This window comes from Lontra canadensis, unplaced genomic scaffold (assembly GCF_010015895.1).
Source record: "Lontra canadensis isolate GAN:19392208 unplaced genomic scaffold, GSC_riverotter_1.0 scaffold16, whole genome shotgun sequence".
In the NCBI taxonomy this organism is placed as follows: Eukaryota; Metazoa; Chordata; class Mammalia; order Carnivora; family Mustelidae; genus Lontra; species Lontra canadensis.
In genome coordinates, this window is record NW_022631010.1 from 19,754,392 (window position 1) to 19,769,184 (window position 14,793).

General features: G+C 49.5%; 1 protein-coding gene across 1 annotated transcript; it reads right to left on the bottom strand.

Moving 5' to 3' along the window:
- Window positions 1–1,374: 1,374 nt before the first annotated feature.
- OVOL2 (ovo like zinc finger 2) lies at window positions 1,375–14,562 on the bottom strand. The gene is made up of 2 exons (XM_032859239.1): window positions 14,376–14,562; window positions 1,375–2,058 (listed from the first exon to the last, which is right to left on the bottom strand). The coding sequence occupies exons 1-2, from the start codon at window positions 14,488–14,490 to the stop codon at window positions 1,745–1,747; spliced, it is 429 nt and encodes a 142-aa protein (XP_032715130.1). The 5' UTR covers window positions 14,491–14,562; the 3' UTR covers window positions 1,375–1,744.
- Window positions 14,563–14,793: the final 231 nt, after the last annotated feature.

Sequence of the window (14,793 nt, forward strand, 5' to 3'; positions counted from 1 at the left end):
GGACACTGAGTGTCGCCGTTTAGAGAAACCAGAGGTGTGAGGATCTCCCAAAGCCTGCCCTAGCCTCATGCCTGCCTCTCCTTTAGTTCCAATTGAACTTGGTGGGGGGCGGGGGAAGTGGTTCTTTCATTTCTTAAGTGTGGGGAGAGGGAAAGTGGGATTTTGACCGGGTTTAGGATTCCTGGCCCTTTCCTCCCACCACCAGCCGATGGCCCCTGAAGCTGCCTCATCTGCTCCTGGGCACTGGGACGCTGACCCCTTCAGGAGAGCTCTGAGGATTGTTCCAGAGAACGCTGCACAGCCAGGGGTGCCCCACATCATAGATGCTCCACAGAAGGGTTTATTCCCTCCCTTCAGAAAGGGGAGCCAACTCTCAAGACTAATGTTAACTCAAGTTAGAGGCCACGCCACGGAAATTGTCCAGATCTTGGCATGATGCCTGGCCCACGATGTGGGAAAGGAGGACATTGGGGGAGGGAGTGAAGCAGGCAGAGAGGTGGAAGGAGGAGGGAGAGGAAAGGAGACAAAGAAGGGCCATCACCCAAATGTTCCCCAGCCCAAGAAGCAGCCTGGTCCTGATGCAAGATCTTCTTCCTCTTCCGGGGAGGAAATGAAGCTGGGGCTGTCAGACCCAGGGCAACGGAGGAAGCCCGCCGAAGGACTGCGGGGTACAGGAGATGGGCACTCCGATCAGTTCCCACAGCTCCCTGGACTGGGGAAAATCCCTTTCTCAGCCACCAGGGTTCCCTGAGGGTTTGGGCCCTTCCTGCTACCCCTCCAGTCACCGAAGGACCCTGGAAACCACCTCACCACCCCTCTCATCCCCAGAGGCTGCTGCCTCTCCTTTGCCCTATCTCGGTTTCAGGTCTGCTTTACTGTGAACGTCCTGGGCCCCTGGAGCCAGGCCTCCCAGGTGAGGCGATCCAGGTGGCCAAAGGTCACAGTGCTCAGCAGTCACATGCCCTGAAGGAGACTGCTCTCCCTCCCACAAGAGCACAGCCTGCACCTGTAGCCAGCGAGTCAAGTCCCAGCCCCAGAAAGCCAGAAGCAGCTCTACAGTAACCGAGGGCCACGAAAAGTGACGAAAGCATTCAGGAGTGACCTTCCCCGTCCACTGCAGGCCTCTCTGCCCACCTGCCTTGGGGCACCTGTCCATTGGCCCTCCTACCCCGTCTCAAGATCTGCTTCTTCAAACCCACCTGCCAATACAAATTCATTCGCCCCAAACCACCTGAAATCGAAGGTCACACATTAGGCCCTAATCAGGGAGCTAGAACTCAATGCTCTGTTTTGTTTTATAATTTCACAAGAACATTTCATTTATTAAAATAATTCCTGTAAACTCTTTTGGAATAATAAAATCATTTTCCTTGCTTGAGGAGCATGGCAAGTGGAAGTACTTTTATTTCAAGGCACCATAAAATGAGAGTCTCTCTAAGAACACCTCGGCCTCCACATGTGAAAATCCTTAAAAAAAAAAAAAAAAAAGGAGAGAGAAAGAAAGAAAAATGCCTTACAGTGATCGTGACCATCCAAAAACTTTTGTTAATGTGACTGTCAACAGGATGTGGGTTACAGGGGGCCTGACACCACGATTCTCACTGATGACCCTTAGAACAGATCCCCCAGCTCTGCCTCCAGCCCCGGAAGGGCAAGAGGGATGAACTGAACCCAAGTGGGGTTGGGGAAACCTTCAAGACCCCAAATCCCTGTAAACGCGGCAGCTCTGGCTGCCTCCTCCTCCTCACTTCTCCTCCTCCTCGCTCAGGTTGGCATTCCCTGGGCGCATGGACATCAGCTTGGTTTGCAAAAGAGCCGCTAGTTTTTTGGACGTCTTTTTGAGAAAGGCGCTGCCTGGGTGGGCACTGTTCACGTGCAGGTACAGGTCCTCCTGGGTGGGGCCCGTGTAGCCACAATCCTCGCAGACGTAGAGCTTGTCCCGGCGTTGCTTGTAGGCATACTGCTGCTGCACCCCGTGGATCTTCTTCAGGTGGGACTCCAAGGAGCAGCGCTGGGTGAAGGCCTTGTTGCAGATGTCACATTTGTAGGGGCGAATGCCTGCAAGGTCGATGGGCAGACATATCACCAGTGGGTCACAGTCACGCCAGAGCCTCCCAACCATGAAGCCATTTAAAAACATCGTGCACAACCCAACAGCAGAAAACCAAACCTCCTGATTCAAAACCGGGCAGAGGAACCGAACAGATCTTTTTCCAAAGAAGGCACGCAAAGAGCCAACAGGTACGTGACAAAGTGCTCCACGCAGTTGGTCGTCAGGAGAACATGAATCACGGCTGCAATGAAATATCACCTCCCACCTGTTAGGATGATTATCATCAAAGACAAGAGATAGCAAGGGTCCTTGAGGATGTGGAGAAAAGGGAGCCCTTGTGCACTGCTGGTGCAAATGTAAACTGATACAGCCATTATGGAAACCAGTATGGAGGTTTCCCCAAAAAACAAAAATTAGCACTACCATGTGACCCAGAAATCTCTCATCTAGGATCTATTTCCAAAGGAAATGAAAAGAGGATCTCAAAGACACATCGGGACATCCACATTCACTGCAGCATTATTTTTTTTTTAAGATTTTTATTTATTTATTTGACAGAGAGAGATCACAAGCAGGCAGAGAGGCAGGCAGAGGGAGGGGGAAGCAGGCTCCCCGCTGAGCAGAGAGCCCGATGCGGGGCTCTATCCCAAGACCCCGGGATCATGACCTGAGCCGAAGGCAGAGGCTTAACCCACTGAGCCACCCAGGTGCCCCCACTGCAGCATTTTTAACAACAGCCAAGACATCCATATAACATAAGTGTCCATCAGCGAATGCATGAATAAAAAAGATGTGGCATATTTATACAAGGCAGTATTATTCAGCCACGAGAAAGAAGGAACTCCTGCTATTTGCAATATCGTGGATGAACCGTGAGGGCATTATGTGAAATAAACCAAAGAGAGAAAGGCCAGTACTGCGTGGTACCACTTGTGTGTGTATAAAAGTCAAACCCATAGGAACAGAGTTTGGATAAATGGTCGCCAGGAGCTGAGGGCCGGGAAAAAAAATCAGCCTGACCAGCGACTCAACATGAGGAAAACGATTCCCAAGGGTTCCCAACATCCACATGAGCAAAGATAAAAAGAGATGCCAACTTAGCAAAGAAACACCACCTGGCTTTGGGAGGAAAGGTTTTTGGTTTTCCCACTTGTATACCTCAATGTTTTGATTTTATAGTGGGCAAAGTAAACCTTGTTTTTATTTTACTTGTGGTTTTCCTGGAAACAGACCCTGTAAAAAAGATTCCAGTCCGTGAGTGAAGAAAGAAGTGGGGCGGCGAGAGGAAGAAGCCCTACAAGGTGGGGACAGCAAGGCAGTCACTGCTGTGAGCGACCAGAGTCCAGTTCCACTGGACAAGGTGAAGGGACAAGGTAGAACACTCACCTCTGAGTCATCTCACCCCTCACAGCTATGGTCTCCACCCCCCACCGCCCCCCACCCCCACCCCCACCCCCTCCAGCAGCTGTCAGGGGCTGTCCCTGGGGGGTGCCGATTCTCCCTCCCTGTCTGGTGCCAGCAAGAACGCTCTCAGACAGAGTAGCAGGTGTGGGCAGTTGCAACAGGGATGGGTGTGCCCAGAAATGGCAGGAGCCAGGGGCGTGGGCTGGACACGGGTAGCATCTGCCACAGTTATGAAAGTATTTCCAAACCAGATCTCTCACTGGCCTTCAAATTGGGCTAATATCAGTGGGGCTTGCTTTCTAGATGGAGAGTTCCCACATGCCATCTCCACCGGGGATCATCTTAGGGCCCAGAGGCCAGCAGAGCCATCCCTTATAGGAATCCCCAAAGCCTCTGATGCAGAATTTAAGGGCATGCCAAAAACTCATCAATCCAGTGAGATAATATTTCAAAAATTTAAACACATTAAAAAAAAATCCATAGGAACGAGTTATCAAAAATCTTAAACAAGAACAAGACCCAACAACACCATCCTCGAGCTTGAGGCACAAGGAAAAACACGCACTCTATGTAGATGTTTTCATGTATTTTTTAAATGGTTATTCCTTTCCCCCATAAAGTTCTAGCTGTTGAAAAAACATACTGCACAACTGAAAAGTAGCTGAATTAAAACTCACACTTAAAAATGTTTCAATATTTTTTTTTAAAACACGAAAATGGAATTTATGATGATTTTACTATCCTGGCTTTAATGGAAGCAAACTTATCCAAAGATATTTTCAAAATCTACTTTTTTAGCTTCACAATGCTGTGGAGGATTTCTCCATGTTGGTGCCTATAGCTCAGTTTCATTCCTTTTCAACAGCACCGTGGTGTTTTGTCAGACAGCTATACCCAAATGCCATCTCTCACAAGCCAGAGATAGACTGACTGCCTTGTAACAACCGGGTCCTCGCCTTTGCTCCTGGGGCCAACAGTCACACTGCATCCCCTGGGAGCTTCTGGCCATGCAGAATCACAGCTCCCCCACCCCCCAGACTGAATCGAATGTGGAGCCATGGTCCTCAAACCCAAGGGGCTCATCAGAACACAGACTCCTGGCCCCAGCCCTGGTATTTCTTGTTCTGGGGTAGGGCTGAGACTCCCGTGTTTCTAGCGAGTTCCCAGGTGATGGGAAGGCTGCTTGTCCGGGGATCTCTTTGGGAGTCACATGTCTAACTCCATGCCAAATGAGGCATGACCAAAACTGAAGCCGGAAGAAACGAACATTCGAAGAGACCCATGACCAGCAAGGAGATTGAATCAGTAACCAAAAAAACTCCCAACAAACAAAGTCCAGGACCAGGCGGCTTCGTGGACAAATTCTACCAAACGAGGCATGAGGATGGTACTTCGGGGTCTGAAAGGAGCCCTGGCCTCAGTATTTTCTCTCCTAGGTTACATGTCCCCATTTTCTTAATGGCAGATGATAAGGGGAGTTGAAATGGAAAAAAACTATTTCCCCCCACCTCCATCCAACCACCCGAAGGGTTTGGAAACCGAACCCCTTCCACTTTTCATGCAGTCCATGTCCAGAAGCACATATGTGAAGCATATCCTGTAACACGCATGTGAAAAAGGTGTATTGGGTCAATGCAATTCTATTCAGGCAGAGTGCAGGTCGATCTTACATTCCACACATCCTAGAACAACTGCCAGAAGTTTAGAAACTCCTTTCTAATCCTCGGCACTGGGCAGGCACATAATAGGTGCTCAGTAAATAATTTTTAAATGAAGGAATTAATGAATGAACCCTTACTGGCCCAGAGAAAGAGATTTAAGAAACAAAGAGATTTAAGAAACTGGCAAATTTAAGTGGGGTGCCTGGGTGGCTCAGTCAGTTAAGCATCTACCTTTGCCTCAGGTCATGATCCCAGGGTCCTGGGATGGAGTCCCACATCAGGATCCCTGCTCAGTGGGGAGCCTGCTTCTTCCTCTCCCTGCTGCTCCCCCCGCTTATACTCTCTGTCAAATAAATAAATAAAGTCTTTTTTTTTTTTTTAAAGATTTTATTTATTGGAGAGAGCGAGACAGAGATAGTGAGAGAGGGCAGGAGCAGGGAGGAGAGGGAGAAGCAGGCTACCTGCTGCGCAGGGAGTCCTATGTGGGTGGGACTGAATCCCTGGACTCCGGGATCATTACTGGAACCAAAGGCAGACGCTTAATCAACTGAACCACCCAGGTGCCCCAATAAAATCTTTTTTTTTTTTTTTTAAGAAATTCACCCAGAGACCAGTTACTCCTTTCAATAGTTATTGGAAATAACCCACCACTGTTTTAAAACATCCAAACTAAACATGTGGAGAAGACACTTACACACCCCCCCCCACGAGCTCCACAGGAAAGGATGTTTCCAATCCTGCTCTAGGAAGCCCCGCCCCATCTGTGACCTAGAAATGTGATCTGAAGTGGCTGCTGACCAGGGCTTTGCCAGATCCCTATCCCCTGGCAGAGGTAAGCGTGCTGGGAGCACATTTCCTTCTGCATCCAGCAGGTTGGCCGAGCCCCTTCCACAGACAGAACCCCCAACAAGGCCTAGGGCAGCAAAGGCTAGAGATCCCAGAGCCCTGCATCATCCAGACGACAGAGAGAATAGGGATGACCGCTGCGGGTGGGCTTTTCCCAGGGACGGTGGGATGTGAGCCGGGCTCAGAGGACAAGGGACTCACAGACACCAAGATGGACGTTAGACGGCAAGCACCAAAAACTGCAGTTAGGGCAATTCTGACTTTTGCACACCTGCTTCAACTCCCCTCTCTGGAAATACCACATTCATCCATCACTCACTGATGCAAGCAGACACGGTCATGCAGCAGGCCCCGGGTGACCCTTTCTGGGCTTGGGAACAAAGCCCTTCTTCCCGGAATCCCCAGCCTGCCATGAACTCAGGGGTGGGTGGGAGATGAAGGTGGGCAGAGAGGACACCTGGGCAAAGGGGACTGATGCCAAGGCCTCCCCAATTCTGGGGACTTACCCACCTTAGTGCTCTGGAGCCAAGGCCAGCCTTGCCCCTGTCTGGAGTGGGATACCGGAACTCGAAACCACAGCTGCACCAGACATCATTAACCTACTGACACCACCCAGCAAGAGTCCCAGGCCTCTGAAAACCCACGCATCACACATCTGCCACTCATCACGTGAGCCCACGATGGATGGCTGAGCCCCTCCAGACCTTAGTTTCTTCACCCATAAAATGGGGATAACATTCAAACCCCCTTGTTAGGTCACTCAGAGGATTAATGGCAACGTCACCTGCAAAGGGCCCAGCACATATTACGTACTCAGTGGGATAGAGCCCTGAGAGTTTACAGTCCAGCTCAATAGAACAAGGGTATGCTCTCCTCCTAAACTGGCTGGCGGGTACATATGTAGTATGTATTTACATTGGCTCAACATAGATACTTCACACGCACTTTGGGATGTGTTGTTTATTTCCCAGTGCGGAAAGAAAAGGATAATTGTTTTCAATATGGTCATGAGGGTCTGGTGGAGAGAAGAGTGGAGAGACCTTCATTTTGTTGGTAACCCTCTGGAATGTTGTGCCAAACGGCCTCTCTGACCTTATCCAAAAAAACACTGCGTTGGGTCATCCAAAAGGGTTTCTTCTCTTCAAATTTTCTATTCCTATTACCAAAATCAAGCTTTGCATTACACATCTCCAAAGAAAATTCTTGGCTACAGGTACTTTCTGCTTGCTCTCCTTGCCACAGCCTGGTGCTCCCTTGCTGAGCTTGTACAATCATACTTCGGTAAGAAGCTTTTTACAGTCCTCCTTGTGGGAGTGGGTCTTCAGGGCAGCCTCCCTGGTGGCCATGGCCACCAAAGACTGCCATGTGTGTTGGTGGCTGTGCCCACCAAAGACTGCCATGTGTGTTGGTAGCCGTGCCCACCAAAGACTGCCATATGTTGACCTCTGGCCCATTTTAAGGAAATTATCTACACAGGTAGACAAAGGAGGTGTAAGTATATTCATGGCAGTCTGACTTATTTAAGGAAAGAAGGAAGGAAGAAAAGAAGGGCGGGGAAGAAAACTCTGAGAATGGAAACAAGTTCATCATTTGGGACAAGGGGAAATCATGGTGCCTCCACACTAGAAATTGTGATAATCTCATATTAAGAAATGCCCTGACAACTATTAAAAAGAGGTGTGTCTGCCTGTATAGATATAAAAAAGGATCCAAGGTACATATGACATGAAAAAAGCAATGAAAAAAAACAACAACTTTGGGGGATAAATATTAATTGGTGGTTTGCTTTCAGGTGTGGAACTTTAAGGACTTGGGAGGGGAGGAAGGCTTTACTTTTCTTCCCTTTCATTTCCACCCCCCACTTTCCTATTATTTCTTTAGCTAAAAAGTAAGTCAAAATGAAATAGAGCAGGGACAGCCTGATGAGCCCAGGAGGCGATCCCACCAGACATCCTTGAACTCCCTAGCCGTGGAGTTTACTTTCTTCTTTCTTTGCCATCTGCCCCACTCCAAACTTCTCCCAATCTGCATTTTTCCTGGAGGAGTCAATCCTTCCCTGTAGGTTCCAAACAAAGACACTATTGTTTCCTCTTCTTCAATCAAGATGGGATTTGTTTGCCTTCCAGTCCCTCTCAAAGTGGCCTGATGGAAGATAAGGCCAGAGGGCGTCCCAAGGGGTGGGGCAGATACTGCGGTGGGCCCATGCCCCCTCCCCACCTCCCCGGCCTCCTCAAGTCTACATTCCTCAGCGTCTCTCTCTGGAACTCCAGAAGCTTCCTCAGGAATGGCCGGCAACAGGAACGGCCTCCTTTATTCCAGAGTCAGAAAGTTATAACCAAGGTGGGTTATACCTCACAGCACGAGACCCGTGAAAGTCTGCGCTGGGGACCCCGCAGATGCGTGTGGCCTTCTCAGCTGTTTAGAGTGGCTTACAAGTTCTCATCTTCACTGGCTGGAGTCTCTTACAGAGTCAGTAGCCATTTTCCGAACAAGAAAAAAATAAAAGACTTTCAGTAAATGCTGAACTTGTCTGAAGGACCTTGGCACATCTGGCCATACCAGTCAACAATGCCGGGGCCACGCTGTGGCCCTGGATGAACGTGGTTCTGCCTGACAGGCACCCACATGCCGCTGGTGGAGCTGGGTCCCGGGAGTGAAGTGGGGTACTCGGTGCTGAGTGCGGCACATGCAAATACCGGATATTACGTTTTATTCTAGAATACGGATCCCCCGCTACAAGGCAAATCATTTTCTTCCATGGATGGCGGTTCATAAGAGGCATTCCAGCTGGTTCAAACTAAACATTGAAACAAACCCAAAAGAATCTTCTCTAAAAACAGGCCCGTGATATGATGTTTTTCATAGGCAGCGAACTGAATATACATTTGTTTCTTTCTCCTTCTTCTTCTTTTTTTTTTTTTTTAGGATTTTATTTATTTGAGGGAGAGTGCTTGAGCAGAGGGGGAGGGGCAGAGGGAGATGCAGACACCCCGCTGAGCGGGGAGTGCAATGTAGGACTCGATCCCAGGACCCAGAGATCATGACCTGAGCTGAAGGTGTATCTGGAACCAACTGAGCCACCCAGTCATTCCACATTCACTTCTTTCAAGCTCATGGCCCCTTCTCTCTGTTTTGACCAGAATCTCCCACACTGGCCTCAGTGGTCCCGTCATCTCCAAAATAGAGCAGTTTCCTCTACTATGTGTGTCGGGGAAGCTGCTGGTCCATTTGCAGACCCCCCCTTGGCTAGCTAGTGCTTCATGCTGCATATATCCTGTGTGGCCCACTAACGGCTCCTGACTGCCCCCTTCTCCAAGAAATGGGCACTGGGCAACTGACCTCCCAGCCCAGGGGAGAGGCGGCTGTCTGACTGACATCCAAGTGTCCCCCACTTGGCCTATAGTGTTTTCACACCCCAGAGCCCCCGCGGAACCAGGCTGAGGCCACATCTCTGCTCACCCCCTGCCCCTGCTCTGTCCAACTCCCCTCCCCCCTCCCTCCAGGTTTCCTCTGACCCCTCCCTCAAGAAATCAATTTTATAAGAAGCACATCTCAGAATCTGCTCCTAGGGAACCTGACCCAAGATAGTCTGGATTGAAAACAGCCCTTGTTTGCAGATCTGTTTTCACAAAATGTTAGTTTTTTGTGCATCAGTTTCTGTCTTCCAACCTCGAATAAGATGTCATTTGACTAATATCCCCTCTCCCCATCACACACACACACCCTCTGAGTTACTTTTTTCTTGGTGAAGTAAAAAAACAACAACAACAACAACAACAAAAAACCCTCAATCTTTTCTTTCATCCACTTGGATATTAAGGTAAGATATTTACAGGCTCTGGTTTCCCTGGGTCTCTTTCGAGGTGTCTCTTTGTGTTCTGAGTCTTTCCTTAGAGGCCCTGTCCCTCCCAGCACAGGACAGGAGGAGACCTGGGGGAAGGAGAGATTAATCCTGGCTCTCTCCACCACTCTTTGCCCACCTCATTGATGCTGTAGCCACAGTTCTCAATAGAAGGGTCCTGTGATCCCAGCTAAGTCTTTAAACGAGTTATGACTGATCCAGTCAGAATCTAAGCAAATACAGACTTCGCTCATCTACTGTCTCCCGTATCTGTGTTCACACATCTTTGCTTCTGGTCAAAATACATTTACTTGTAATCGTCAATAGCAAAAATCCAACCTTCACGTCTTCATCAAGACCCAGCATTCTGGTAAGGTCTTTTGGAACCAGGGAGGTTATGTACACGAACTTTGAAAATGATGATGAGAATCCTAGATTTTTGCTCTTTTTACTGACTAACCCTTTTGTGTAGAGCTTGAGGGAAGGCATGGCAGTCCCTCCCACCAGGAGGCTATGGTTGCTCCTTCCGCTGCTGGCGTGGCTGCACCCCAAGCCAGAAATCCTTTTTTCTGTTTGCTACCGTCTAATTTGCCAGTAAGCCCTTTGCTCCCCATTCTGGTCCCTTATTACCTGGAGGCACATCTCCAGCAGCAAATAAACCAGGGCAGGAAAAACAGGTTCAAGACATTTCTGTAATTCTATTTGTTGATCACTTAAGGAAGCAAAATTATGTTTGAAAAAATTTTAAATTACCTGTAGATTTGATCTTATAGTCAATGCTGTCCAGCAGACATTAAAGTGCAAGCCACTCTGTAATCTTAATCCAGTAGCCTTAATCCAGTAGCCTCATTAAAATAAGTAAAAAAAGGGGCGCCTGGGTGGCTCAGTGGGTTAAGCCGCTGCCTTCGGCTCAGGTCATGATCTCAGGGTCCTGGGATCGGGTCCCGCATCGGGCTCTCTGCTCAGCAGGGAGCCTGCTTCTCTCTTTCTCTCTCTCTCTCTCTCTCTGCCTGCCTCTCTGTCTGCTTGTGATCTCTCTCTGTCAGATAAATAAATAAAAATATTAAAAAAAAATAAGTAAAAAGAGGGGCATCTGGGTGGCTCAATCAGTTGAGCATCCAACTCTTGATCTCGGCTAAGGTCATGATTTCAGGGTCATGAGATCGAGCCCCACACGGGCCCCATGCTGGGTGTGGAGCCTGCTTAAGGTTCTCTCTCCCCCTCTTCCTTTGCCCCCTCCCCCACAAATGTACTTTCTCTAAAAAACAAACAAATAAATAAGTAAGTAAAAAGAAAACAGGTGAAATTAATTTCAATGATATATTTTAACCCAAAGTATTCAAAACATTACCATTCCAACATGGAATCAACATCAAAAACTGAGATGGTTTACATTCTCATTTTGCATTAAATCTTCCAAATGTAGTGTTTTCCACTTAACACCACATCTCAGTTGGACCAGCCACACGCTGGGGGCTCGATGGCTACCCGTGGCCAGGATGGCTGCAGCTCTTCCCCTTCTAGATGCCTCCCCTTCATGGAGTAAACTGTGAAGCTCTTCAGGAAAAGCACGAGGTGGAAGGCAGTATGATTCACCAACTTTAGTAATTTTCAGCCCCTCTGAGTCACTAGAAATGTCACCTTCGAGGAGCAAGAGAGGGAGGAGCTCAGGAGTCTGAGATGCCAGCCATCTTCCTCCTTGCTCACTCTGCGGGTATCCTGGTGCCACGGAACACGCACGCTCAGACTCCCGTGCTGAGGAAGGCACTGGGAGGCAAAGGGGACAGGGAAGGAACTGACAAAATGGAAGACCATGAACTCCAGCACCAGCTGGTCTGGTTCCCTGCTCCACTGCCTCTGGTTATCTGACCTCCCTGAGCCTCATCTGATCATCCGTTAAGTGGGGCTCGCTGACTCCTTGGGGATGAGATAGCAGCGTTAAGTGCTGAGGGCCTGGCATGGAGGAAAGTGACTACTTGGGGCTTGCTGCTGTCTGAAGAAGATGTGTGACCTTCTGCAGGGATTCCCAGCCTCTGCCAAGCCAACCCCTTCGCTTGCTGACCCTTCTTGTCCTGAGAGGACACTGTCAAGACCCCCCACCCCTGAGCCTTGCACCGGGTCACCTCAGTTCCAGGAAAGTCAGTTGCTTTCCTGCATCTCTCTCCCCAGAGACCTGCAAGAGGCTGGGGGGAGGAGCTGCCTAGGAAACAAGGGTCCCAGGTCCCTCCCCATCAGGGAGAAATGGGAGTTACTGGATAAATAGCCCAGCTTCCTCACCCCTGGAGCAATTCTATGGAGCATTCTATATGGTTCCTCAGAGAGTCCCCAGTGGGGTTGAGCCCCAGCTGTCCACAGTGATAACCTGCCCATTAGCTGGTTCTTATCGGCTCTCTTCCCCTCCCCATCTCCCCTCGTAGCCCTTCATTATGCTTCCTGAGATCACCTCCCAAAAAAGACAGCTTACCCAGACCCACAGGACCCCCGCCAGCCCACTGCTCCTCAGCATTCTCCTTGCTCCAGCCTAAGGGGCCTGCCTGGCCGCACAGAGATCAAACTTTTGCTGATTCACTGGTTGCTAGGGACTAAAAAAGAAGCCTTACTGCCAGACCCAGGAGAGGACACACTACATGATTCCATCTCTACTATGCTCAAAACCAGGCACAGTAATTAATGCTGTTACAAGTCACACAAGTGGTACCTCTTGGAGGGAAGGGGATAGTGACACAGAGAGGAGTGGGGCCTTCTGTGGGCTGGACAAATGTTAGGCTCCTTATCTGTGGGTTTGCTTTCAGTGATTTCAGTTACCCATGGTCAACCACAGTCCAGAAACAGATGATCCTCCTCCTGACCTATCAGCAGAAGGTCAACAGTAGCCTAACACTACGTCATAGTGCCTACGTCATTCGCCTCGCTTCATCTCATCGCGTACGCATTTTATCATCTCACATCATCACAAGAAGGGTGAGTATAGTATGACAAGGTACTTCAAGATACAGAGACAACATTCACTTAACATCTATTACAGTATATCACTCTAATTGTTCTATTTTATTAGCAGTTATTGTTGTTAATCTCTTACTGTGCCCAATACATAAGTTAAACTTTATCATAGGTTATGTACATATAGGATATGTAGGGTTTGGTGCAACCTGTGGTTTCAGACATCCACTGAGGTCTTGGAATGGATCCCCGTGAATAAGGGGGACTCCTGTAGTCTGTTTCGAGGTCTCGGTGCTAGTTATCTGGTTGTGTTCACTTTGTAAAAATTCCTCAACTCGTCAAACTATACACTTTGATTTGCAAGCACTTCTCCAGTGTGCTATATTTAAATGAAAAATCCACTTCAGAAAAGGTTTTTTAAAAGGAAAAAAGGAACTTTTGAGTAGGCCAGCCCTCTCTCTCAGAGAGAGGACACTCTTCCCAGGCCAGGGAAAGAGCTCCTGGCCAGCACTCTCAGAACCAAACGGTGTGATGAAGGTTATGAAAGAAATCTAAATAGACAGGATCAGAGAAGGGCCCTGGGTGAGGACGGAAGTGCTGGGATCTCCCTCTGGAGGGAGCAATGGACATCTTCCTATCCCACCAAGATGCCAGGGAACCCCGAACTCTGAAAGGGCTGGAGGATCGGAAGACTATCTACAGTAAATTCTATGAGGCTGTAGGGAGAACAGGTCATGACCAGGACGGGTCTGAGTGGTCAGGACAGGATGGGTTTACATGAGATGAAATGGGACAGGATGAGATGGGATGGGGATCTGAAGGTGGGACCCAGAGTGTAAGGAGCTTACATGAAGTCCATCAAGATGAGAAGTCTGGATTTCATCTCATCTAGAGTTGGAGAATTTTCAGAAGGGAAATGTCATCCTCAGAATTATCCTCAAAAGATCCCTCTTTTGAGGTGTGGAACTGTGGGCCTCAAGGGGAAGTCTAGGGGCCAGATGTTTCTAAATTAAAACTAATGAGGCCTTAACCAATCAGAAGGGCTGGGAGAGAGGCCAATGGACACCCCCAGGATTCTCTGTGAACTGAGCTGGTAAGGACCCAGGTCCACGCTTCATCAGTCAGGAAACTGAGGAAGGACCAAGGGGAGGAAGACACTTGGCAGCCTCACACAGGAGACGAACATCTCCTTTTCTTCCTGAGCTCTCAGGAGCTCCATCTGAGACAGGCTTACATCCCCACAAAGGAGCAAAGGACACCACCTGTGAGACCACAAGAATCCATTCTAACAGTCAGCCCAGTGACAGCTGAACTCTGCCCCTGGGGAGTCTTGTGTTGGTGGTCACAACTCCGAAAACACTTTCAGCCCGTGACCCATCTTGAGGGGCCCTAGAACTTGGGCCATTACCACACCAGACAGAGGTGAAAACAGTGTCTGAAAAGAGGCTTTGCCGGGCTCAAGGTGACTCAGCTGCCGGTGGCACAGCCGGGAGCTGAGCCCAGATGCCCCAACCTGCCGATCTTTCCAGAAATGCCACCCTGCTCCACGCTCCCGAGGTGGTCTTCTGGTGGCCAAGGAGCAAGAGCTCTGCCAACAAAACAACCGCGAGGGGCACGCCCCCCTCCTCACCTGTGTGCGTACGGACATGCCTCTTCAGGTCAAAGGTGTCATTGAAGCCCTTGCCACAGAAGGTGCACAGGTGCCTCTTCACCTGGTTGTGGCACTTGAGGTGCCGGTTGAGCATGCGCTGCAGGCGGAAGGCCTTGCCGCACAGCTCGCAGCTGTAGGCCGCGGGGTCGCTGCATGTGCCTGTGGTGAACTGGGGAGAGAGAGAAGGAGGGGGTGAGGGCTCCAGTGCAGATGGGCACATGAGCTCAGCCCAGGGGTGCACCTCCCCCCTGTTTCGCCAGGCTGGTGCTCCTGACCCCTAACCCTAAAACTTCCAAAGGGGATTGGGAAAGAAAGAACCAGAAGCCCTGTCCCACATTCATTCACCCCGCCTGCCTCAGAACAGACTTGTGATTTCTGGGCACAATGGCTCCCCCCC

What these genes read in the sequence shown, in the direction of transcription:
- OVOL2 (XM_032859239.1), bottom strand. Translation starts at nt 14,490, where the DNA reads ATGCTCAACCGGCACCTCAAGTGCCACAACCAGGTGAAGAGGCACCTG. An exon ending in GCATGTCCGTACGCACACAG is followed by an intron (nt 2,059 to 14,375) that starts GTGAGGAGGGGG and finishes TCGACCTTGCAG; the next exon opens with GCATTCGCCCCTACAAATGT.